Source organism: Culex quinquefasciatus, chromosome 2 (genome assembly GCF_015732765.1).
Source record: "Culex quinquefasciatus strain JHB chromosome 2, VPISU_Cqui_1.0_pri_paternal, whole genome shotgun sequence".
NCBI classification, from domain to species: Eukaryota; Metazoa; Arthropoda; class Insecta; order Diptera; family Culicidae; genus Culex; species Culex quinquefasciatus.
In genome coordinates, this window is record NC_051862.1 from 138,131,004 (window position 1) to 138,158,277 (window position 27,274).

The following is a 27,274-nucleotide window of genomic DNA, read 5'->3' on the forward strand; positions in this document are numbered from 1 at the left end:
GTCAAATAATTCTAAGTTTTGAAACATCTTGCAAGAAAACTAGCTTCAAGACATTAAATTGTATGTATGCTAAGTTCACTCCCAGATTATAGCTCCAAATCGACTTATAACAACCATCATCGCCAGTCCAATCCCCCGAGCAAGAAGAACTCCGCGGCGACGTCTCGCCAAAGGTCAAAATTCTTGTCTTGAGTTGACTTTGCTTTCGAAAAGTGAATACCCACGCGCGATCGCGTGTTTTGCCCCATGAAGTCACCCTAGACACCCAGAGGCTCAAGTGGCTAAGCCATCGCGAGGGTGCGTTACGCAACCTCCCAGAGCCCGACATTCTCAGCCCGGCTACCGCATAGTCCTAGAAGCGCTGGGATGGGTTGGTCCTCACGGCGCCACTTGAGCGCGTCAGAAATGTGTCAAATGGGGTCTCTCTCGTCGAGACCACTCGACCTGGACCGCGACTTGGAACAGGTTTACCAGCTGAGCGAGTGAAGAACTTGCACAGTTTCACATCATCGCGGCGCAAACAACAACATCGACTCGATCCGGTGTCCACGCAGAAGTTAAAAAAACGGTTGGAACTTTGTATCAAGCAAAACTGGTTTTGTCAATATGTCAATATTACCCCTCAGCGGTTCGTTCCCACCCTCGGTGGAGGACCATTTGGCAACGGTTTCTGGAGAAAGGAATTTCAGACCGTTGAAACTGCACGTCGCATTATTGCGTGGAATATTCCGGGATAATTTAATTTCTCGTGGAGTCCCTCTAAATTGCCAGGATTTATAACTGTCCCAGGATGGTTAAAAAGCTTGGAAACAGCAGAAGGAAATGACTGAGACGAAGGGAAAGCAGTGATAATTATTTTGCATAACCACAACCGACCGACAACGCTTGGAGCGGAAGTAACCGACCACAAAAAAGGAGCAGGTGGTGCACGAACTTTCCAGTTTTGGACCGTGAGTTGTGGTTAAGTTGGTAAAATTTTTAGTCAAATTATTTGAAATGTTCATTAGAAATTTGTGAAATTCAAAAATACGTAGATTCAAAGATTCAAAGATTCAAAGATTCAAAGATTCAAAGATTCAAAGATTCAAAGATTCAAAGATTCAAAGATTCAAAGATTCAAAGATTCAAAGATTCAAAGATTCAAAGATTCAAAGATTCAAAGATTCAAAGATTCAAAGATTCAAAGATTCAAAGATTCAAAGATTCAAAGATTCAAAGATTCAAAGATTCAAAGATTCAAAGATTCAAAGATTCAAAGATTCAAAGATTCAAAGATTCAAAGATTCAAAGATTCAAAGATTCAAAGATTCAAAGATTCAAAGATTCAAAGATTCAAAGATTCAAAGATTCAAAGATTCAAAGATTCAAAGATTCAAAGATTCAAAGATTCAAAGATTCAAAGATTCAAAGATTCAAAGATTCAAAGATTCAAAGATTCAAAGATTCAAAGATTCAAAGATTCAAAGATTCAAAGATTCAAAGATTCAAAGATTCAAAGATTCAAAGATTCAAAGATTCAAAGATTCAAAGATTCAAAGATTCAAAGATTCAAAGATTCAAAGATTCAAAGATTCAAAGATTCAAAGATTCAAAGATTCAAAGATTCAAAGATTCAAAAATTCAAAGATCCAAAGATTCAAAGATTCAAAGATTCAAAGATTCAAAGATTCAAAGATTCAAAGATTCAAAGATTCAAAGATTCAAAGATTCAAAGATTCAAAGATTCAAAGATTCAAAGATTCAAAGATTCAAAGATTCAAAGATTCAAAGATTCAAAGATTCAAAAATTCAAAGATCCAAAGATTCAAAGATTCAAAGATTCAAAGATTCAAAGATTCAAAGATTCAAAGATTCAAAGATTCAAAGATTCAAAGATTCAAAGATTCAAAGATTCAAAAATTCAAAGATTCAAAGATTCAAAAATTCAAAGATTCAAAGATTCACAGATTCAAAGATTCAAAAATTCAAAGATTCACAGATTCAAAGATTCAAAGATTCAAAGATTCAAAGATTCAAAGATTCAAAGATTCAAAGATTCAATGATTCAAAGATTCAAAGATTCAAAGATTCAAAGATTCAAAGATTCAAAGATTCAAAGATTCAAAGATTCAAAGATTCAAAGATTCAAAGATTCAAAGATTCAAAGATTCAAAGATTCAAAGATTCAAAGATTCAAAGATTCAAAGATTCAAAGATTCAAAGATTCAAAGATTCAAAGATTCAAAGATTCAAAGATTCAAAGATTCAAAGATTCAAAGATTCAAAGATTCAAAGATTCAAAGATTCAAAGATTCAAAGATTCAAAGATTCAAAGATTCAAAGATTCAAAGATTCAAAGATTCAAAGATTCAAAGATTCAAAGATTCAAAAATTCAAAGATCCAAAGATTCAAAGATTCAAAGATTCAAAGATTCAAAGATTCAAAGATTCAAAGATTCAAAGATTCAAAGATTCAAAGATTCAAAGATTCAAAGATTCAAAAATTCAAAGATTCAAAAATTCAAAGATTCAAAGATTCAAAGATTCAAAGATTCAAAGATTCAAAGATTCAAAGATTCAAAGATTCAAAGATTCAAAGATTCAAAGATTCAAAGATTCAAAGATTCAAAGATTCAAAGATTCAAAGATTCAAAGATTCAAAGATTCAAAGATTCAAAGATTCAAAGATTCAAAGATTCAAAGATTCAAAGATTCAAAGATTCAAAGATTCAAAGATTCAAAGATTCAAAGATTCAATGATTCAAAGATTCAAAGATTCAAAGATTCAAAGATTCAAAGATTCAAAGATTCAAAGATTCAAAGATTCAAAGATTCAAAGATTCAAAGATTCAAAGTTTCAAAGATTCAAAGATTCAAAGATTCAAAGTTGGGAATAGTTGGTCAATTTTGGAGAATTGATCTGGAGTCGGAGTCCAAAAGCCGGAGTCAGAGTAAGAATATTTTTTTTCGCAGTTCTACGATTCTAAGGTCATTTGATCACAACAATCAAACTTGCACCACCTTACGGTGTATCCGTTCATAAACTGAGTACACAAGGAGAACGGAAACAACTCGCCGGCTACGTTACTCATGGGAAACAGTATTTTAACCCCCGTCTCCTCAACAGAACCCCGAAATGGAACTGCTTCAGCGTGTCTCAACCGGACAACACAGAAAAAAATGGTACGGAATGTTAATGTAATTTTTACGATTCCAGGCCGACCTCACCGCCGACGACGTCGCATAATTATCTTCAATTTAAAAGTGGAATACCTCGCCGTCGCGCCCCTGAAGGAGTGACCATTAAAAAACAGGACACTGGACACTTTGAACACAAACCCCCGAGGGGACAGATCCTTCACGCCTAATGCACAACACAGCACAGCTCCGGGAACAACTTGTTTGGCTCCTAATCCTCTCTGGCTGGCTGTTATCACCAAACAATTGACTCAGAAGGCGGTCACCACCTCGAGGACGCACGAGGACAATAAGAGTCCCGCACGCACTCCTCAACAAACAACCGTAAGCCCCGTAAGTCGTCAGCGATGCGGAACAGTTGCGTGAAGATTAGGCTGTAAACTTGGACGCTTTGGATGAGTCCCGAAAGGGAATCGAATGGTGAAGGTTATCTGGTTGGCCGTAAAAGCCATGCTCAGCTGGAGAACAACCTCACTAATGGTAGAGTTGGCCCTTTTAAAAGCAGTGTTGCCGAATCGTTTGTTTCTAAACCTGACTGTCGGGTTCCTGAAACATAAATAAACCAAAATCTTCGGGTCATCAAAACCTTTGAAATTATTAGAATTTAAAAAAATGCTGAATAATTCGAATTTTAAGAATTTCTGAATCTTCCGTAACATTTCGTTTTAAAACGGGAAATAGCAATACTCCGGATTTTTGGCATCACTTCCTCCCTTAAAAAGACCAAACAGGACGTGTCGGCACAGGTTCAAAAAATGCCACCTAGGCGCTTTTCTCCGAAGACGTCGTCCACACCGGTCCCAATCTTCCTCCTTGTACACCCACCCTGTTATCGGTCCTTTTCACCACATCCCCGCAGCAGCACAGCCTTGACAGGACTAGACAAAATTATGGATCTATTATCTTGCACAAACACCGTCCGCCCCCGGCTGGTGCTACCGCACCTCAGTATACCTCAGGCTGCATTCTTCGAAGTCTGGTCTTTCATTACCAGGGAATTAAGGGATGATAGATCTGCGTTTGCTTCTTAGGGTTGTCTTGAGTCACCCACCTCCCTTATCGGAAAGGTTTCCTGTCTTTCGGTCCGGGAATGCACTTTTGAAAAAATCGACCACCAACCGTGCACCCAGGAGGTGCAAATTTGGGCTTTGGCCGTAATCGGCGTGACCGAAAGACCATACTGGTGAAAATATTTTAACAAACTTATCAAAATAAACCAAACCCGAGCCGGACAAAACGAGAGTCGTAAAGAATCGAGGGGAATGTCGGACAACGAGCTACACGGCGGAGAAATTTCACTCCATTAGTCTAAATTTTCAATTACCAGGGATTGTGCGCGAAAAGAGGAACCTGAGAAAGCAAAACCCGTGGATCGTCGTGTTGTCGTTAAACATCAAAGTTCATCGCAAAGATCGTCGAGCGCCGCAGCGGTGCAGTTTGTAGCTTAAGGTGGCCGCAAATTCCAGCGTGAATTAGTGCTGTTGGCTTAATTTGATGTTCAAACACAACGGCCAACAGCCACTTCTTCGCGGCATCGGCACGGTTCTTCTCACGGTTTAATTTCGTGTTCCAGGTTGGACGCAAGGTGTCGGGTACAGCAAGTAGCACTGGGTCGCGGTGGTTCGATTGCAAGGTGGATGTTCAAAGTTGAAAAAAAAAATCGATAGGGAGATTTGAAATATAAGTCGCGTTGTCGTCGTTCCAGATGAGAATTTCGATCTTTTTTTTTAAATGCAAAATTCTTATTATGATAAAAATGTGCAAAATTAACCAACCAAATATTTGAAAAAAAACTTCACATGAGTTAACCGTTCTCCAGTACATTGAAAGATCTGATTTATACACGCTGGAGACCGCGAGGGATCGCGACCTCCGTCGGATGACACCGACCGTTGAGGTAAGGTGTTGTACATGGCCGAGATATTCTCGAAGCCCTGCGGTCGGGCAGTGTACGCTGCGCCTGTTTGAACGAGTTTTAAACATGTTTTTTTTCTCCTGTGCTGCGAAAAGCTCCAAATTATGGAATGTTAATGGGTGTTTTATTTGAGAGTGTTTTTGAGGTTTATGGAACGATAACTGAAATTGTAATCTTACGAGTGCATACAGTTTGCAGTAATTTCACAAATATACACTCAGCCACCGGCAGGGTTGCCACAAATACAGATTTATCTGTATTTTAAAGATTTTTGAGGTGATGAGGTCATACAGAATCTGTATATAAAGAAATACAGATTTTAAGAAAAACATACAGATATACAGATTTTCACGATTTTTTATTAAAATTAAATAATTTTAATTCTTTAAATTTTTTTTTAATTGCTGGATGAGCCCACACATTAAATTTCAGATTGTATAGCATTTTATGCATTAAAAAAACAATTAAGAATATTTTGTATTTTTGAAAAATTGTTTAAAAATATCAATACAGATTCCAAATACAGATTTTCGTCCCCCTGATACAGATATACAGATTTTTGACCCTCAAAAATACAGAATCAAATGTGGCAACCCTGGCCACCGGCGGTTAGTCATTTTTCGTTTAAAATTTTTTAGTTTGTACCCCGTTGGTTTGACAAAGCTAAACTAAAAAAGTGACGAACTGTCACTTTTTACTCGGCGCTCACAGAAACAATCAAAACAAATGTTGGATAGTGTATGTGAGCTCTGTTTAACGAGAGTGTCAAACCTTAAAAGTGATCTTGTTTGTTTGACAACAATGGGAGTCAAACCATCGGGTTTTCAGTGTACCACAAGGGAAGGTTGGCACCGGTATTGATCGACAGAAAATGTGATATTGTTGTAAAAGAAATGCATTATTTGGTAACAAATCAACTTTGTAATCGATACAATCACAGTTTAACAAACTCTCAGAACCTTAATGATGTCCATGATGGTGGTGCTCTTGGTATCCGTGGCCTCCATTGCCATGTCCTCCTCCATAATTTCCGTGCCCTCCGTGTCCGTGACCACCTCCTCCATAGTTCCCGTGACCTCCGTGTCCACCTCCGTAGTTATTATGTCCACCACCATAGTTTCCGTGACCACCGTGGCCTCCATGGCCACCTCCGTGACTGCCATGTCCACCCCCGTAATTTCCGTGACCACCTCCATAGTTTCCGTGACCTCCGTGACCGCCACCTCCGTGACCACCTCCTCCATGATTGTGACCGCCTCCGTAACCTCCTCCGTGTCCTCCCTGTCCTCCACTGAATCCGCCGTGTCCTCCGTGATTATTGTAACCTCCGCCGGGAATGCCTCCCAGTCCCAGCACAAATCCCAACTGTCGCTTGTTCCGCATGGCTTCCGCTGCCGCAGCCGGTTCCAGCTGAACCACTTCGATCACTTGTTCCGCCCAACTCACTGCCACGAGGGCCACTCCGAATACGATCAACCACCGCATGTTTGAATCTCTGCCTGAAACTGTTGTCGCATTTCGGACGGAAGACCTCTTTTATATCTGGCCAAAAATGATATCGCGGATTCTGTTTACGATCGGGGACTCATACTAAAGGACGGTTGATGACGTCGCGAAGAAGAACGGAGCGGATGCTGTAGACGACATTATCATAAAGTTTACAGGTAGCAATTAATTGACATGCGAAAAAACCGGACGTTGGGGGTCGACCATACCTTACGTTTAAAGAACAAGATAACATCACAACAGCAGGAAAAATCTCAAACTTCATTTTCCATGTTACATCCATTATTTCAAATTACGTTGGTTAGGGACACCCCCTCGACTTTATGCGTGTGCAGAATAGCCCAAAAAAAAGTGGTTCCACCATCGAAAAACAACATTCGAAAAGTTCATTTCTCCGTGAAGCGCCGCAGACGAAAACCACAACTCTACGGGGAATCCCCGGCGTTGGTGGTTGACCTCCGTAATTAAACAGATACAAATGAAGCGTTGTAGTGATCGTCGTTATGCTGATATGATAGGTTCAAGGTAGTGCGCCCGACAAAAGTATTAGAAGCAAGGTAAAATTAAAAAAAACATTCTCTCTACAGCCTACAGGTTAAGGCAGTCTTATATTGCATGATTTTAACTCAGATCTAGGCGTCCGAAGGCTTGAATGGGGAGAGCACCCAAACCTATGATCCCTTCTACGCCGGGATTCAAACTAATAACCTTTGAATTTAGAGACCAATCGCCGATCAGGGCCTGTACAAAGTCCAAAGGGACGACTCCTACACATGAAATGTCCTAACGACCTAGCTTTACACACAGGCGAGGACCGACATTTCACTTTCACTTCCGATGAAAGGCGAGATCAAGCATTTCTCGTCTCAAGAAATGCTTATCGGGTTTGACTAGAATTAAAACGAGTCAACCACGGTTACTACTACACCACAAATCATAAACACAAGAATACGGCGAATAATCATTTTGACAGTTCGAACTAATTTGCAAATTCTCCGGCTTGGGTAGCTTTTTTTCAAAAAACTCGAAGTGTAGACAATAACTGGACTCTCCAGATCCTCAGTAAAAAAAAATTATATTAATATTGCATATGGGAATTAAAACATGTTTTTGTCAGATAAGATGTGTAATTTTACCACTCTCTTCCGGTATAATATCATTTTTTTAGTCTGTATTGAGGTAACATCCCTAGTAACATTTTTAAACTTACAGGTTTTATCATGGTTCTGAAAACCCTCATACGGCCTAAATAGGCTTTTATGGCCTACTTAAAACCTAAAATGTTACTAGGGATTTATCATAAAATTATTCCCACCCGTGTGGATCAATCGGACCGTCCTAAAATTCTAAGTGTCAATATGGGTATCCAGCACTGTCGCTCCAAGAGCCCAGGCGAAGTAAAAAAAAATCAATTTTTGAAATCGTGAATTGTGTTCATGAAGCTGAGAATCACGAAGGAATATATTCACGTTTATGCACCATACCCATGAATAAATTCCTTCGTGGTTCTCAAATTCATGAACACAATTCTCGATTACGGTAATTGATTTTTTTTTCTGTGTATTCTCAAATTGCACACCATCAAAAATTTAACATTTTTTTTACTGCGTACAATAATGTCACACAGAAAATTGATTTAATTTTTTTGATCACACAGAAAAAAGTTGAATTTTGCAATGTTGAAAATTTTGTTGTTTTTTTTTGAGTAGTTGAACCTACACAATGTTACCAGTTACCTGATGTAAAATTACGCTATTTTGAACACAAAATCTCACACCATTCCCAAATTTAATATTATTATTTTTTCTATGTACAAAAGCTACCTTTTTTATATGTTTTTTTTTGCAATTTAAAAAGATTATTCTGAGTCTTGATTACGTAATCAAAATTGACGTGATTTTTTCAAATAACTTCAAAATGTTGTCAAAAACCTTCGTCAATATTGGTCAAACTTGTATTTTAACAAGTGGTAGATTTTGAAGAACCTTCAAATGTCGCATTGTTCAACGCATCTTTGACTTGAGGTGTACATCAACACTATGATCAGTGTTTGACGTGAGGATGGATTTTCTTTTTGCCTTCCTCACGTTACTGAGGAAAGGCTATAAAATTACTCGAAAAATGAACTTCTCAATAAGACCTCCTAGACCCACCGTCATGTATACCTATCGACTCAGAATCAAATTCTGAGCAAATGTCTGTGTGTGTGGTGGGATGTTGATCAAAAAATTGTCACTCGATTATCTCGACATTGGCCGATTTTGTCCGTTTGGGCGTCATTCGATCCGTCTTGGGGTTCCATAAGTCGCTATTAAAAATTATGCAGTTTAGTTAAGTACTTCAAAAGATATGCTAAAAAAACGATTTTAACAAAAGTCCGGAAGATTGTAAAAAGGGTGGTTTTTGTAAGAAAACCCGTCATGCTATACATTTTCAGAAAGGTATTTAAAAGACCTTTCCAACGCGTCCAAGACATTGAAGATCTGACAATTCTATCAAAAGTTATAAGTACTTCAAAGTTATTTATGAACTGTTTGGAAGCCGGATCTCAAATATTTTGATGAAAACATTGTCCGGATCTCTCATGCGACCTATCGTAGGATGAGTATTTAAAAGACCTTTCTAACGCGTCCAAAACATTGAAGATCTGTCAAATCTATCAAAAGTTATAAGCACTTAAGTGTTATTTGAGCACTTTTTGCATTTTGGATAGCACCCTTTAAATGTGAGGAAGGCGCCAACCAACAAAGGGTGGATTAAGTAACGTTTTTTTATAATTTCTTTATTCACACTTTTTTAACCGTGTAATCTTCTTTCGCATCAAAAAGATTTTAAATAATATCTACTGTCAAATTCAGCTGAATATTTATATCTTAATCCGTGAAATTCTCCCCTGGCCGTGAAATTTGGGACATACCGTGAAATTCCGCGAAATTTGAAATATTCAATTGTTAAATCCCTACCCAGTGTATTTATGCTTTATTTTTAAATTCAAATATTTTAAAAGATTTTTAACAAGCATTTTATAAGCAGTTTACAAATAAAAACGTATTTCATATCAAACCTACAAATATTTTTTGAAGATATTGTTTATTAGAAAATTCGACAAAATGCGGATAGTTTCTTTACGCCACAAATTTTTTAAAAGATTTCAAAAGAACATTAATCAACACTTTTTTGAAAAAAAAAAATATCATTTTAGTTTCTAATTTTTTTTAAGTTTATTTTAATTAATCAACTATATTTAACAACGATGAACAAACTGCATTTAAATATTTGGAATATAAAATACGTTTCAATTCAAAACATATTGAAACCATATTTCATTAGGGCACAAAACTTTTGTAAACAAGAGTGTATCCCTCTCACACCTTATGCAAACTGTCATTTGAGTGAAAGGGATACACTATTGTTTACAAAAGTTTTGTGCTCTTTTGAAATGTTAGGCATTTTGCAATGTTAATTGTTAATCATTTTGCAATGTTTTTTTTTTTCTTGAATTATAAATAAATGTAAAAACTGCTTTTAATGAAGTGTTGCCTGCACTTTATCAAAATACTAAAAAATCCCTATTGCTGAAATTAAGGAAAGCAATAAAATCTTTATTGCACTTATTTTATTCAATTCAATTCATGTTTATTTGTTGTACTAATCATAATACAATTTGCTTAACTAATGATAAATGCAGGGTTTTGGAAATACTTACAGCTACAAATAAATTCAAATACAATCATTGGATGAAATAAATTCAGCAAATTTCAATCGATTAAGCGAGAGCAGAAAAAAACTGTACAAAACAACTGCTACTCTTATTTTAATGATTCTAGTTTTGATGAATTAGAGGTTCAGGACGTGCTTCGTTTTGGAGGTATTTAAGCAAATTAATTTTATCAAATCTTAAAAAAAAATAGAACAGCTGAATCATAATTTCTTGACTTTTTTTTTCTTATTAGGTCCTTTAAAGAAATATTAACATTGAATGTATCCGTTTCACACCTTCAAGGGGGTTTTGCTTTGTATCTAGAACTACTGCTAACTTTTGAGACACTTTTCTGTTAATAATGTTGCTAAAAGAATACATTTTTACGTTTGTTTTGAGCAGTTTTTAGAGTACCGTGAAATTGCCATGAAATTTCAATGGTTTGTAATTGGCATACCGCGTAATTTCGATTTTTTGCTGTCAAAAATCACTAGCCCTAAATATTTATATTGAAATATATATTATCATCTACTGACACAACACATAGGTGTATAGGTGAATCTAACTTGTTAGAAAATCTAAATATAGGAATTCCTCGTCAAACCAGCTGGATCCAGATCAAAAGTTCTCCAATTTGGCTATAATTTACTTTTGATCTGGAACCTGCTGGTTAAACGTGGAATCGCTAAATAAAGATATTAACAAGTGATAAAAGATTAAAAATCATTTACTGTTTTTCAGCAAGGCATATAATTCAGTTTTGAAATAAATCGAAGCAACATTAATTCACTGTTATATGATGAACACCAAGATATGAAAACAGAACTGAAATAAAAACGCAATATCTTACACATTCCCTCAGCCTTAACGCACAGCTTGCTCAAAAGCTGATTCTCCGGTATCACCTGTCCCACCTGAAAACAGCCGTTCACCAACGGCCTGATCCCAGTGTGTGGTGGTGATCAGTGAAAGAAGCAAACAAAAAAACAGGCCTGATGATAAACGCAAAATGTGCAAAATGCGAAAACCCAGCTTGATCTCCCGCCACCATCGCCATTCAATACTCTGTGCAGTTGCACCCAAACCTGGACAAAACTGACCACCTTTGGCAGATGAGTTTTTGACCTGAACAGCAGTGAAAAAGAAAGGATAATCATCAAAAGCTCGACTCAATATTTCCGCACTGGATCGTTTTGTTCACTTTGTGTGATGGAATTGCATCTGGCCAGAGGAAAGAAACCACCAGAGAGATGAAAAGTAGAAACCCTTAAATTTTGAATTGATACAAAATCATGACGGTTGATTTTAAATCATAGCATTAGTTTTAAAAACTTTAAAATACTAAATTTGCCAACATAGCTGATTTCAAAAATTCCTCTCAATTATGTTGCAGTCAACGTTGCACATTTTGAAATGGTTATTTCTGAGTCCTTCCATCTCTCTCTTCCTGCAGTGGAGAGTCTCCACGGAAGAAACCGGTCGACATTGGCAAGGTCGGTTGCAAAAAGAAAGGTGGCTGGGAATCGAGTTTTTCTTCGTTCCTTCCAAACTGGGCTATTCCGCGATAAAGGAAACTTGTCGGTTTAACGCACACAGTCGGTCGCAAGTGGTGCCAACAAGACGTCTGACGCCACCGCGTTGGAAGTGACCGTTGGATGTTTTTAAAGTTTCTTCATTCCAATTTTGTCTTTCTGTTTTTTTTTTTTGCATTGAGAGAGTTCATTATATGGGTCTGGATCGTTTCTAATCCTTTGAGAAGATATTTAGCAACGTGAAAATCAGCATTCCTGAACGGCATTCCATTGAACAGTTCTATAGCTCGTCGCTAAAAAGGGGTTTTCTATATTTTTTATTTGTGTTAAACAGTTTTTCATCATGGTTTATTCATACAAGTCGCCATATATGTTTGAGAGTATTTATCGTGACAATTATTAATTTTCAAATTTAAAATTATTCAAATTATTTTATGTAACCTAGATTATAATCCATATTTTATGCACTTACTAAAATGCATGGTATCTTCATTTGAGCAACTCTCTACGAAATCGGCCGATTTCGACCATTTTTATTTTTTGTATTTTTTGATTTGGCTCAAACTTTGTGGGGACCTTCCCTATGACCGAATAAGCTATTTTGTGTCATTGGTTCACCCATACAAGTCTCCATACAATTTTGGCTGCTGTCCATACAAAAATGGTATGTAAATATTCAAACAACTGTAACTTTTGAGTTAATTTTTTGATCAATTTGGTGTCTTCGGCAAAGTTGTAGGTATTGTTGAGGACTATTGAGAAAAAAATAGGTACACGGAAAAAAAAATTTGCAGATTTTTTAATCAACTTTTTTTTTCACTAAAACTCAATTTCCCAAAATACGTATTTTTTTATTTTCGAGATTTTTTGATATGTTTTAGGGGACAAAAATTCGCAACTTTTGAGCTATATTTTAAATCAAGACTAGCTTTTTAAAAGGGCCAAACATTGAATATTACAACCATTTAAAATGCTAGTCTTGATTTAAAAAATTTCAAAATATTTTTTTCGAAAAGATCGGAAAAATTCATGAATGTTTCATGTATTAACATTGAAAATCGGACCATTAGTTGCTGAGATATCGCCATTAGAAAATGGTGGGTTGTTTAGGTGAGACTTAGAAAACTTCAATTTCCGTGTTTCTTTTTCTTAAAGCGGCTCTATCTCAGCAACCCGAGGTCCAATCTTCAATGTCTCTTAGACAATTTTATAGCAAATTTTTTGAACTTTTCAAATAAAATTGTTTTAGAAATGGTCATTCATGTTCACTATTTTTAAAAATCGAAAAACTGAAAATATTTCGCTAAAATCATATGGCTATATCTTGAAAACGGAGCTCTTTATCAAAAAATCTGTAGAGTAGTTTTCGATTGCAAATTCAATTTTGCATTAAAAAATAACATAAAATTTGTTTTTGCATGAAACTTCGGTTTTTTTTCAAAAATCACTATTTTTTCAAAAATTCATAACTCGGCGGCAGATTTTTTGACCATGTTTCTCTATAGCTCAAAAGTTGCGGATTTTTGTCCCCTAAAACATATCAAAAAATCTCGAAAATCAAAAAATACGTATTTTGGGAAATTGAGTTTTAGTGAAAAAAAAGTTGATTAAAAAATCTGCAATTTTTTTTCCGTGTACCTATTTTTTTCTCAATAGTCCTCAACAATACCTACAACTTTGCCGAAGACACCAAATTGATCAGAAAATTCACTCAAAAGTTATAGCTGTTTGAATATTTACATACCATTTTTGTATGGACAGCAGCCAAAATTGTATGGAGACTTGAATGGGTGAACCAATTACATAAAATAGCTTATTTGGACATAGGGAAGGCCCCCACAAAGTTTGAGCCAAATAAAAAAATACAAATAAAAACCATTTCCGGTTTTGGTAGAGAATTGCTCATTTGAGAAAGGTGTATAGAACACACTTAATTTGAGCAAAACAATGATATTAAAAATTGAATGCAACCTAGTGTTTTAAAACTGACTTGCGATTTTTAGAGAAACTAAAGCTTTGAAATAGCATCTTTTCTACAATTAAATGGCTGTAAACTGTGATCAGTTAGTTCAATGGCATCACTTTTTCTTATAACATAACCCTGAATTGGTAAGGTCAACACACTTATTTTAATTTTGATGTTATCAACAAAGTTACTTTCTGCTCTCTTGAAAAGAACTCTCTGAGACATCTTATCCATTATCCTATTTTCAACCAATCCAAAAGTTGCCCTTTTTCATTAGCAACAACTCTTAACCATGTTTAGAAAAATAAATTTTCCTCTTAATTTCGCGACTTGGTTCTGATAACTATAATCATTTTTCTTTTTTATATCATTGTATTGCATTGTTGATCTTTCTTTTAGCTTGCAAGATTTCAATAAATGTTCGAGAATTTTACTGATACAACATATTTTCAAATCACAACTAACATTTCAGAAGGGCTTTATTAAAAAAAATAAGAAGTATACTTAATAGAAATTATTTCTTTGGTTCTTAAGAAATCTTTGATGCAAAGACTTATTTTTCTCGTACTAAATTAAAAAAAGTGCTGTCGTCAAAATTCACTTTCGCTCTATTATGCAACGCTAAACTGCTTGGTGTTGTCTGTAAAATTAATTAGTTTTTATTTAAACAATAACGACGATGTTAGCCGGCCAAATAACCTGCTAATGCTTTCGGTTTAATAAAAACAAGCGGCACACTTGAAAATTCACCACATAAATGGTGTGCCAAATTATGACTGACAGTGCGTGCCTCAGATGAAAGCTGAATAAAATATCCTCTCCTGAAGAAGAAGAGGGCAGTGATGCTGGCATGTGGTGGACTCTTTTACTTTTGTTTTTTCAAGGTAAAAATGTTACAAAATTGAAAATAAAATTTCTTGAATAAAAATAACATCTCTAGAGTATTTTTTTTATTATTCCTAATAAAATTATTCCCATTTTTAACAAAAAAAAAAAACGAAGTTGACTTTATAGCTGTCGGCCACTATTGCTAGTACCAACCACTAGTGTCTTCCTTTTGTCTACAAGGACTTCGCCGCCATGGGCTTCTAAGTGTATGAGAGTATGGCACGGAGTGACGGCGCCGAATACCCATATTTACACAAAGAATTTTAGAGCGCCCGCCGCGGGATTTGAACCGGCAACCTCTGGATTGTGAGTCCAGTGTGCGGTTCGATTGATCCACACGGGCGGGACAATTTTTAACAAATAATTTAAAAAATAAGTCGCAAAGTTGAATGAATCTTCATTAGCCAGTGAGTTTGCAAAATGTGAACGCCTCGTTAAAAAGTTAATGGGTTCATAATGGACATTCGACGTGGTATGCTGCAATTCCCTTATTGTGAGGTACCTCAACCATCTGCTGGCTGCTGTTTTAGTGGCCATTTTTCCAGTGAAAATGCTTTTGTGTGGATGCGGGTGGTGGTGCCAAACAATTGGTCTGAATTATCACGCTAATTTAATCCGAATGCGAGAGCCATCTCTGACGCGGGCGGCCAAGTTTGATGGGTGAGACCTTTTTTGAAAAAATGATTTCAACTATTTTGCAAGCTATGCTTCAAACTCTATGTCGATTTCCCACGGCCATCGGCCCATCGTCGTTTGTACCCTTAAGTGGTGTGGCGTTACGTTTTGGCAATAAGGTACTTTTGTTTTCTACGTGGAATGGGTGCGCCAACTTTCGAAAACGAAACTGTGAAAATTAACGCGTTTTTTTTTATCAAATTAGGCAAGGCCGGACGATCCAAAATATGGAATGATGGAATGTTTCTCAAAAGGCAAAATTGAGAAGCAAAGATGATTAGAACAGACAAACGCGATTCAAAAGGAGGCGGAATTCATCAAACGGTATACTTCCCTGCTGAGAAACGTACTTTGCGTACCCTTTCGATCGAAGAATAAATGGAGATAATGATTTATAATTAAGAACGGAACGTGTGAAACATATCATCCATACGAGGATGATTTTATGATGTTATTCTCACACGATCGCGATTCAAGTGCTGCCATCGTGACGGTGGAAAATGTTGCCAAATGTCTCTAAATCATATAACGTGCTGAAGTCGATATGCGAATACAATATTCCTGTAAACAATTATAAAGTAAAATAATCGAAAAAAAATGTTTTTCCACAGCATTTCTCTCAAATTTTGAAGTAAAATCGCTAAGGGTTGTTTGAATATTACGCAAAGATTTTTAACATTTGAAACCATCATAAATCAATTCAAATGGAATTGAAAAAAAATGTTTTCAAAACGTTCCAGAACTCGATATTTCCAGCACTCGTCGTGGTTACTCGATAAACATCGTTACTATAACTACAACTCTACAACTAAGAAAGTTTAGTTCAGTTTTAAAAGAATGCATCGTTGGATGAATGAGGTGGAGGAACAAAAAACAGCGTAGAAAAAACTCACACTTTTCGTTTCATACCCCAAGGCACGTGGGAAGTGAGCCCAAAGGTATCAAGACCGATGTACATTTTGTTGTGTGCAACATGGGAAGAGGATTCATACACCCACAAGAGGGTAATCTGACTGACAATGTAAGGCTGCCCTTACAACAGTCTCGAAAATTATTCAGTCGATGCTTTACAATTTCACTTTTGACGCGTAGCCCCAATACATTCTTGGCGTACAAGTTTGTAAGAAATTTCACCATTCTCCGTTTGGGTGTAGCCAAGACAGACACTGATTTGGACTGAGGAAAACAAATAGCCGATCCGGAGTCGATTCTTCCCAGCGAGTGGGATCGTGAGGTAGCAACTTTGGTAATAATTCCGTAAATTGATGATTATGCGCCCTTAAAACAGCAAAAAAAAGTTGAACGTTGAAAGTGGTGGGAACAACCCGGATCGATGAGAGCAAAAACGGCGAATTCGCCGAAAGACCACGTTTTTTGCATGCTTAGGACTTGGGAAGACAAATGTGTGTTTGCTAAATTAGACAGTAAGAAGATCGTGTTGATTTGTTTTTCTATCTCTCTCTTTCAGTTTCACGTTGTTTATTTACTTCAGATATCCTAGGCTTAATTTATGCTAGCACTCGTGTTGAGATCGTTTAAGGGGCCGGGGGTATCGTGATTAATACCTGCCGCCGCTGGTATTCTATCCACGGCTGATGGTATCGTTTTTCCAAACGTAGAATTCCGAAAAGTTCAATGCACACAAACGACGGTGACCTTTACTTCACATGGGCTGGTCCACGCGGTACTTGTAGTCGATTCTTGCACGAATCAGCTCGAACTGGCGTTCACTGTCCGGTATCGGGTAACCGTCGGAAACCGTATCCATTCGGAGGCATTTGTACACTATAACGAGGGCCACCACCCCCAGCAGAAACTGTTCCATTGCAAACATAAATGTTACCAAACAATACTGGGATGCGCATCCAATCTGCGCTGGAAAGTGACTCAAACTGAGACAACGTTGAGTAAATCCGTGCCACAGAACGTGTGTTATCAGCGCGGAATGTGAAGATGACCCTAACCGATTGGGCGGAGGCTGCTGCGTGGAGAGTTTACTACCAAGAAGTTCTTATCACCTTCAGTTGGGATTGTGGAAGCTTCAACTATCGTGAGTGGTGTTTGCCTCCAAACGGAATAAGACCAAGGTTATTTACGTTTTCTCATACCCAGACGGAAACGGGGGGCGCCTGGCGGGCGTTTTGTCTTGGGCGCTGCGCCAGACGTCTGGCAGATTTTCCCCCCGACTGGCCCAAGATTTTCGCCAGAATTCTTGCGAATATGCAACAAACCGGTCGTGCACGATTGAGGCGAACGAACCGTTTGGCCCGGTTCAATCGGTTATGCATTTTGACAGATCCCATCTGCCAGACAAACGCCAGATTTTGCGCCAGATTTTCGCAGGACTGCGGTCAACTGAGCAGCACAAATCTGGCGAAAAATCGGACATATTTCGTGCTGTGATTTTCTTCTTGGTTTTCTTCTTCTTAATATTCTTTTTTTATTTTAAACTCAAATAAAACTAATTTTGGTTCTGATCGTAATAATTATACTTTATCTCGGTTTATTTATTTTAAAATGACACTTTGATTAACGAGCCGCTGCGCTGTCTTGGAAGTGGTCGACCGTGGCCAGCGGATTCTTAAACTTTTCTTGAAATCGACCACGGAACCGAAGCCAGGGAACGGAAAAGCATCGATGGCAAGGATACAGCTCTAGCGGGGTTGATGATGGCACAAAAGTGCGTCATGCCGAACATGTTCAGGTTGGATATGCTGAAGGTGCCGCCCTGGAACTCCTGCGGCTATGTGGACCACTGGACCATCTCCTTCCGGCAGGTTCAGTTCAGACTCCTTTCTGACAGATTTAGCAGCTTCCCGGGTTGAGCTCGAAATCGACCACGGACCCGGCTTTGCGAACCATCTCCAACCTCTCTTCCGGTTGGTTCAGCAGCAGCTCGAGGTGGTCCCCGTCTTTGGCTGCTCGCCTCTTCCGACAGGTTCATTAGCAGCCCGATGTGGTCGTCCATCGCCGGTGGACTCTCCAGCTTTCCGTGAACTCGTCCCGGATGAGCGGACCTTCCTCCTCCCCACCTCTTCCGGCAGGTTCAGCAGCAGTCCGAAGTGGGCGACCGTCGCCGGTAGGTTCAGCTTTTCGAGGGTGCCAAGGAGATGTTCTTGAAATCGGATCTGCGAAAAGGGAACGGATTAAGTAAACGTTTAGTTAGATTAGTTTGGAACAACGCATTATACTCACAGGTTCTTGAAAGCGGCCACGGTCCCAGTTTTGCGGACCATCTTTTTCATCTCCTCTTCCGGCAGGTTCAGCAGCATCCCGAGACGGTGGGCCCTCCTCGACGGATTCTTAAACCTCGCCTCTTCTTGAAGATTATGCAGCAGCCAGAGGTGGTCGACCGTTGCCGGCGGATACTTGAGCTTTTCGAGGGGGTCAAAGTCGTATTCTAGAAATTGGCCACGGTCTGGGCTTTGCAGATCATCCCCCTCTTCGTCTCTTCTAGCAGGTTCAGCAGCAACATCAGCTTTTCTTGAAATCGGTCTCGGTCCCGGCTGTGCGGACCGTCTTCTTCCAGCAGGTTCAGTTCAGACATGTTCTTGAAATCGGCCACGCTCAACGGATTCAGCAGCATCCCGAGTTGAGCTCCTACTTCTGGATCTGCAAAAAGGAAACTGGTTAATTAAATTGTATAGTTTAGTTAGGAATGCCGAATGATGCATTATACTCACAGGTTCTTGAAATCGTCCACGGTCCCGGCTGAGCGACCGGTCTTCCTCCTCCCCTCTTCTAGTAGGTTCAGCAGCAGCCCGAGGTGATTGACCGTCGCTGGTGAATTCTTTAGTTTTTCTTGAACTCGACTACGGTCCCGGCTGTGCGGACCATCTCTATCTTCGCCTCTTTCGGTAGGTTTAGCCTGGAGTGGCTGACCGCCACCGTAATTTTCTTGCTATTCTTAAAGTCGGCCACGGTCCCGGCGGTGCGGACCATCTTCATCTTCGTATATTCCGGCTGGTCGACCGTCGCCGGTGGAATCTTGAGCTTTTCGAGCTTTTCTTGAAATCGGCCACGCCTTTCCGACTGAAAGCAGCATCCGGGTTGAGCTCCGACTTCTGGATCTGTGAAAAAGGAAACTGATTAAAAAGATAAAAATTTTATTTCTTTTAATTCTTCCTAATTTTTTATTCTAAGCATTAGAAATTCTATCATTTTAAAATTATAAAACCCCAAAATTATAACACTATAAAATTTATAAAATTTTAAGGTTCAGCATTTCTAAAAATTAAAAAAATACCAAAAAAATTATAAAATTCTGCAATTCAAAAATACTTCCATTCTTAAATTTGTAATTATTATTATTCATAAATTTCTGAAATTTAAAATACAAAATCACAATTAAATTAACTGCTAAATGTCCAAATTGTTTTTAAAAAAAGCTCATAAAAACAAAAAAATGCAATATTATAAAATCTAAATTTCTAAAATTCTTTAACAACAAAATTTTTAGATCTAAAATTATAAATACACTCAACCCCCGGTGTTTGATAACTTTTACGTTTGAAACTTTTTTTTATTTTTGTACCCAGTTGATTTGACAAAGTCAATCTAAAAATGACGAACTGTCACTTTTTACACGGGACTCACCATTACTATCAAACCAAACGTTTGGTAGTAAGTGTGAGCTCTGTGTTAAGAGGGTGTCAATTGGTGTCAATCAATCGGGGTTTTAATGTAGTACAGATCTAAAATTTAGTGTAGTACAGATCTAAAGCATTCTAAATTTATTTATTTTATTTTATTCTAAAATTATTAAATTTTTAAGCTCATTTATAAAATTCTAAAATTTAAAAAATCTTAAATACAAAAAACTGTTAGATCATCAAAATTGAAAAAATCCAAAATTGTAAAACACTTTAGAAAACACTTGAATACTAGAATTGGAAAATATCATAATTATAAAATTTCAAAAATTCTTCAATTTCTAAAATCAATAAGGCCTTTAGAAAACTTTAGATAAAATTTGTACTAGCCTAATCCAAAGTACCAAAATTCAGGAAACATATCTACTAACATATATAACAATTTAATTTCTGAAATTCTAAAATTATTAAGTTCTAAAATTCAAAAATACTAAAATTCTAAAACTCTAAAATACAAAAATACCGAAAAATTCTAATATACACTAAATCTTTTATTCAACATTTGAAAAAATCTAAAATCTGTACAATTCTGAAAATCTAAAAAAAATGATCCTATAATTCCTACATTCTATGACTATAATTCTATGAATTCTAACATTCTTGAATCATAAAATTATGTAATACAAAAATTGTATAATTCCAAAACTTAATATTCTAAAATTCTACTGTTTCAATATTCTTAAATTCAAACATCATAAAATTCTGATATCTTTAAAAAAAAAATTCAAGAATTAAAAAAAAATGGTGTAGGTTATTCTAGAACTCTACTCTAAAATCGTTAAAATTCTAAAATTGTGTAATTCTTAAATAAATTTATGATAATATTTTCAATTTTCAAAAAATTGTAAATTCTGAAAATCTAATTCACTTGAATACTAGAATTCTAAAATATCAAATCCAAAAGTTCTTAAATATTCAAACTCAAAAATAAAACCAAAATTCTAACAAAAATAATATTGACAAAAATTCTAGAATTCTGAAGAACTCAAAATCTAAAGTACCAAAATTCTAAAAACTTATCTAACATATAAAACAATCAACAAAAAATTTAGAATTTTGAAGAACTCAAATTATTCTATTCTTAATTTCTAAAATTCTAAAATTATGAAGTTCTAAAATAAAAAAAATGCAAATTGAAAACCATACAATTAAAAAATACCAATCAATTCTTAAATTCTTTTATTCTAAACTTAAAAAATCAATTATAAAATTATATAATTCTACAAATTCTGTAATTCTTAAATTCTTCAATACTTAAACTGTGAAATCCTGAAACTCAGATATTTCAAAATTCTAATATTCAAAATTATAACAATCTAAAAATCTAGCATTCAAAGCACGATTTAAAGACTCTAAAATATACAAAAAATCTAGAATTTTAATATTTTAAAATTGGCAAATTCTAAAACTTTTTAATTCTAAAATATCATAAAAAATCTAAAATTCTAAAATTTAATATATTTAAAAAAACAATTAAATTCTAAAATTACATAATCCTGAAATTTCCAAATTTTGATAAACAAAAATTCAAAAACGAAAATTTTCAACATTGTAAAATATAAAAAAATCTAAGTTCTAAGGTAAATTATAATATTAAAAAATTCTAAATTATGAAATACAAAAATTCATAAACAATCAGAAAAATATAAAAATTCTATGGTTCTAAATTTCTTCAATTCTAAATTTCGTTCGGGGTAGTGGATTTTGCAGCGCCCCCAAATGGACGAAAGGAACCTGTCGTGATTAAAAAAGATCTGACCGTAACGACGGGATGGCGGGGGAGAAGCACCTAGGAGGATGTGCTCATGGTAACGACGGGCTTGGAGAGGTGGCCAAGGAGCAAGAGCGACAGGTTGGATTGAGCAGCGGATGGCGTACGACGATTGGAGATTCCGGACAATCGTAAGATCAAGTCAAGTATGTTTTCAAGATGTGGATGTGGTCCGTCCACAAAAACCAAAATTGTTCAATCTAAAACTTCTCGACATAGGCGGAGTTTTGTTGGAACTGCCGTCCAGCTTAGGAAATGGCTAAACCGGATGTTCGTACTTCGATTACCAAGAACACCATAGCGACGAGGAGGATTGAAGAATCTGATGTCGTTCGAGCACTCGACCGGATCGGACCTTACGCGAGCACCGGTCTACCGCATGGACAAAAAGCTGGATGAGGAAAATAAGTCACAAAAGTTTGGCCAGTTCCCGTGGGACGTCAGCGTTCGTCTCGAGCACGCCTATGCGTGGACCGCTTCGCACGCAAGATAAACACCAGCCTGACCTAACCTTAAAAATCGTTTCGCCGGAAACCGTGTGTAGGCTTCCGCAGAATTACGGTTTGATGTTTCCAGCCAATTCATGTTTTGTTGACTTACCGTTTTCCGACGCGGCCCGCGATGCAAAATGGGCAAGTGGCCCCAACATGCACAAAAGAAAATGCGTGGCTTGCCACGAGCAGTGCGGTTTCCGGCACGGTTCACTCCTTTACGGCACACGGCTGGGTACGGATCGGTTCAACCTGGCACGGGCACTTTTGGCGGGCACGAACGGTCGAACCGATCACAACCAACAAGCGGACACGACGCACGGAACGGAATTATCCGTCTTTTTGGGACCGAAAATATCACGCGGACACGAGACACGAGCAAAAAGAAAAAATGACAAATGACTCAAATGACAGTTGCAAAATACACTAGTGTGAGTGAAGCGAATTTTCGCCGAAATTTTGCTGTCAAATATAGCTAGGTCCCAAACCAACCAAAGACATGAACCCAACATGAATTTATGGTGTCTGAGATTATCCCCGACAAACGCACGCCGCCGCCAGACGCAAGATGTTCTGCCGTCTGGGTAGTTGTAAAGACACACCCAACTCAGAGTTTCAAGTTGATTTGGAAACAATTAATCGTGTTTTACGCTAATTTAAGTTTCAACGTCTCAGTAACTTACATGGTTATGTTTTTTTTAATACGATAAATAGGTCGATTGCAAGCAATCTGTCGAGTTTAGAAATTTATTGAAGTGGAACAGAAAATATATAATTGAAATTACAAGCTATAAAAAAACTGTTCAAGTGCATTTTACACTTGTTCAGTCGTTTTGCAATAATTAGTTTTCAAAAAATGTAAGATTTCTTCATCAAACTATTCAAAATCTATGGAAATCTTTCCAAATATGATTTGGAAGTGATTTTTGGCATATTTAAAATATAAAGTTAATTGGGATAAATATATGGATTTGACAAAATTTTAATACTTTTTAGTATAACTTTTGTAATTAATGTTTCAAGTTGGTAAAATTGCTTTAAAATAATTAAGGCAAGTTACCTGCAACAAAACAATACAAAAACATGAAGTTTTACTAGAAAGTTATTGATTTTTGTATAGTGTCTCATTGTTCCCCAGCTGTCTCATTGTTCCTTCCAAGATCTCATATTTTGGTCAATGTTAGAACACATCAAAAGAAAGTAAATGCAACTAAAAGTTCATTAAAACATGCTGATGAATAAAATACAAAAATTGTTGAAAGTTAAAAACCACCTACCCTACCAGTAAACTCTTATCCCGTTTGAATTAGTCAGCTGTTGAAAGATATCCCGTATCTCAGCTTAGGTTTATTACTGCACTGATGTTTTTAGCAAAACAATCCAATAAATGAAATTAAATGAAATGAAATAAGTACAGTCCAGATTCGTTTATTCGAAGGCCTTGGCAAAATTATATTTCGGATAATCGAATCACAAAAAAATCTTTTCGTTGTATTATATTTTATTGAAGAGTTTAAGTATGACTCTTAAAAGCTACTGAAAAAAAATGCATTATACACTACTACAGCTAATTTGCAATCATTAGTTTTCAAACAGTTTTAACAAAAAAATATGCAAATGCACTAAAATTGAAAATATTTTTGAACGGACTTGTTGAAAATGTCTACTGAATTTTTCGGCCCGATTTTGAAGGGAGGGGAAAAAACACTTAAGGAAAAAACACAAAAATATTTGCAGCAGAAAATTTGATTTTTTTTATAGAAAGAAATAGATACTTCCAAAATATGTTTTTTGCCTAACTAACTCAACATAATTTCGTTTGCTTTTTTTCAACTAAACATATCAAAAAAATCAATGTGAGCAGAAAAAAATTATACATTTCTATTTTTTCATCTATTGAAACATAGTGAAATTAGATTTTTAATTTATTTGAGAACACATGCAAAAATTCAGATCTTGGAGATGCTTGTACCCGGAATTTATTAAGAACTCAGCAGAATTTGATATTATTTTGATTCATGTTTAAAATAAATGCTGAAAAGTTCTACTTTTCAGCACTCAAATGGGTGCTGAAAAGTTGAACTTTTTAGCTTTTGTTTCGAAAAAAACACTTTTCAACATTTTTTGATTTAAACGATTTATTGACAAAATACAATTTGACATAAACTTTCACTCAGTGTGTGTTTTTTGGAATTGCTAAAAATGTTGTATGGAACTCGTTGCAAAACTTGATTTTTTCAGCACTCTTCGTATTTATCCAACTCGGTGAACCTCGTTGGATAAATGTACGACTCGTGCTGAAAAAATCCTCTTTTTGCAACTTGTTGCATAAACTACTTTTTTTTCCTTCCTCACCTTACTGAGGAAAGGCTAAAAAATCACTCGAAAAACGAAATTCTTAATTTGACCTTCTAGACCCACCTTCATGTATTCTTATCGACTCAGAATCACATTCTGAGCAAATGTCTGTGTGTGTGGTGGGATGTTGATCAAAAAAATTTGCACTGAATTACCTCGGCCCTGGCTGAACCGATTTGGACCGTTATAAAGTTTAGTAAAGTACTTCAAAAGTTATGCTAAAAAAAAATATTCTAACAAAAGTCTGGAAGATGGTAAAAAGGTTGGTTTTTGTTATACATTTTTAGAAAGGTATTCGAAAGACCTTTCCAACGAGTTCAAAAGTTTGAAGATCTGACAACCCTATCAAAAGTTATGCGCACTTAAGTGTTATTTATGCTCTTTTTAGAGGCCGGATCGAGGGGCGCGACAATAGTAAAAAATTAAATACATTTAATTAATTAACTGCAGGAATTAACGAATTAACTTTTGTTTACGATCATAACGTCGTCACCTCTCTTTACACCACATTGACCGACGATGTTTGACAGTTCGACATCGCGCGTGATTGTTGTTGTTGCGTTGGGTGGAAAATTGTTTTCTTAAAAAAAATAAAAATAACTGGCCCGTACGAGGGATCCGCTGGAAACGATCATCGAGTTCAGGAGACCTGTTGCAGCTGGCCAGTACAGAGAATCATCAGGGTTTCCAATCAGCTGGAAGCTCGTCGTCTCCTGCGACTGGCGCACCGGGTACCTCCCGACGGGAACAAGTTCGATTTTGACAACATCCCGATTGCAATGGACGACAGCGAGCTACTAGAAGACAGCACCATCTCTACGACCTCCAACAGCAAGCGATGAACAGAGGCGCTACTTCCGAACGATGGCTTAAAGCTGATTTCCACCACCGAACCTATGACAAATGGGACCCGATCCCCGGCCCATTCACCAACCCTGATATCGGATCACAACTCGTTCAAGCCAGCAGCGTCGGCCAGATTGTCATCACAAGCTCTCCTACCACCCAGTCGACGTCTACTTTGACCACCCTGAGCTAGAGTAGTCGTCGAGTGGACTTAAAATCCACGTCTCTCAAACCCACTCCAATCCGGCCATCATATTATCGCGAAAGTTCCAAGAGCAGTTGATTTATCTGATTAGAAATCGTTGCGAGCCGAACATTCTCAGAAGTAGCGGAGGAAGAATTCCGGTGGCAGCCGCCGCCGAGATGGAACCCGAGTTTAGAAATTCGTCCAAGGTCGAACGGTACCTGCGGCTGTCGCGCACTCGAGAGTCTCATTGGGAGCCTCTTCCGAAGCAACCGAATCCAGTTCCAACGCTCAGCAATCATCCCAGCTGATGGCCATGCCGGCGGAAACATGGATGGACTAGCGAACGTGCTGATCGTGGGAAGCATAAAAACAAGCAGATGATTCTTTATTTATTGTTTCAAACTCTAACAACTCAATGCCAAAAGTACCAACAAAGCAACTGAATAAAAAAACGAAATAATTATTGCCCTTTTTGAACGGCCATCGTCCTTTTTCCTTCTTTTAGCATTTCTTAGAAATAAATAATTTGTACACTTCCGGAACCACTGCACGGAACAGTTCCGTCCTGCCGTCTTTGGGCCAGTGCAACCGCCAGTAGCCATCCGGCGATGTGGCCACGGGGAAATCCCTTATTCAAAGATACCGCAGCACATGTTGTCATCGTCCTCGAAATCGAACTCGCCCATCTTCTTTTCCTCTTTCTGCTGCTCGACGGCAGTGGCCGCGGCAGCACCACCGGACGGAATCGAGGACAGGTTCTCGCGGCCGAAAGCGATCAGTTACTCGACGGACTTGCCATTCAGCTCGATGACCTCTTTGGTGATGCGGGTTGAGTCAGCTTCAATACCGACCGACCGGCGTTTCGAAAACTGCGCAACTGCGGCGAACGATGTACCACCTTTTGCAGCTACCTACTAGCAATCTAAATTTACTAATTACTTCCAAAAACAAATTTCAAACAAAAAATACTGACCGGCATCGCCACATTTTTCACCAAGAACAAATTCAACAACAAAACAAACACAAACTTGACAGGCGGGTGTGCGAAGGAGACGCAAAACAATTCAATGTTTTCGACAAAGCAGGTTGGGCGCTGTCAAATGTTAGTTGACAAGAGGAATTTAATTCCTTAATACATTAAATGCGCAAATTAAATACATTAAGCCCAGTTTCACGCCCCTCGGGCCGGATCTTTCGATAAAAAACGTTGTTCGGATCTATCATGCGACCTGTCGTTGGATAAAAGACCTTTCCAATGAGTTCAGTAGATTGCAGATCTGACAACCCTATCAAAAGTTATAAGCACATAAGTGCCCTGAATTATGAAGATCTGACTACCCAATCTGATGTTATGAATAATAAATCAAGTTGATAGAACACTGAAAGGTCCGCCCTTGTGTATCTATTTTGGATAGCATTACCCTCTAAATGTGAGGAAGGCAACAAACACCTAAGGGTGGATTAAGTAACGTTTTCCAGAAAATATCACTTGTACAAATTGTTAACAGTCGATTTTGCCCAATACTCTTAGTTTTAAGGATTACCTTTTTCAGGATTTTTATTTTAGGAAAGATTAGTGACTAGTGATATCGAAAAAAAATATAGGAAGA

General features: G+C 37.2%; 2 protein-coding genes, 1 long non-coding RNA gene and 1 pseudogene across 3 annotated transcripts in view; all 4 read right to left on the reverse strand.

Annotated features, from left to right (window-relative positions):
* The window catches only part of LOC6036684 (TNF receptor-associated factor 4), a 110,124-nt gene that overhangs the window by 39,633 nt on the left and 43,217 nt on the right, over positions 1-27,274 (reverse strand). The window lies entirely within an intron of this gene.
* On the reverse strand, positions 5,994-6,586 carry LOC119766926 (cold and drought-regulated protein CORA-like). Its single transcript, XM_038253450.1, has one exon. It carries the CDS (start codon positions 6,575-6,577, stop codon positions 6,053-6,055), a length of 525 nt encoding a protein of 174 aa, XP_038109378.1. The 5' UTR covers positions 6,578-6,586; the 3' UTR covers positions 5,994-6,052.
* Positions 17,847-22,671, reverse strand: LOC119766927. Its single transcript, XR_005277212.1, has 4 exons — positions 22,383-22,671; positions 19,043-19,429; positions 18,555-18,971; positions 17,847-18,487 (listed from the first exon to the last, which is right to left on the reverse strand). It is a non-coding gene; the product is annotated as an uncharacterized LOC119766927 (long non-coding RNA).
* Positions 26,017-26,643, reverse strand: LOC119767293 (annotated as a pseudogene).

Excerpts from the sequence above, each read along its gene's own strand:
- LOC119766926 (XM_038253450.1), bottom strand. The coding sequence starts at position 6,577 with ATGCGGTGGTTGATCGTATTCGGAGTGGCCCTCGTGGCAGTGAGTTGG.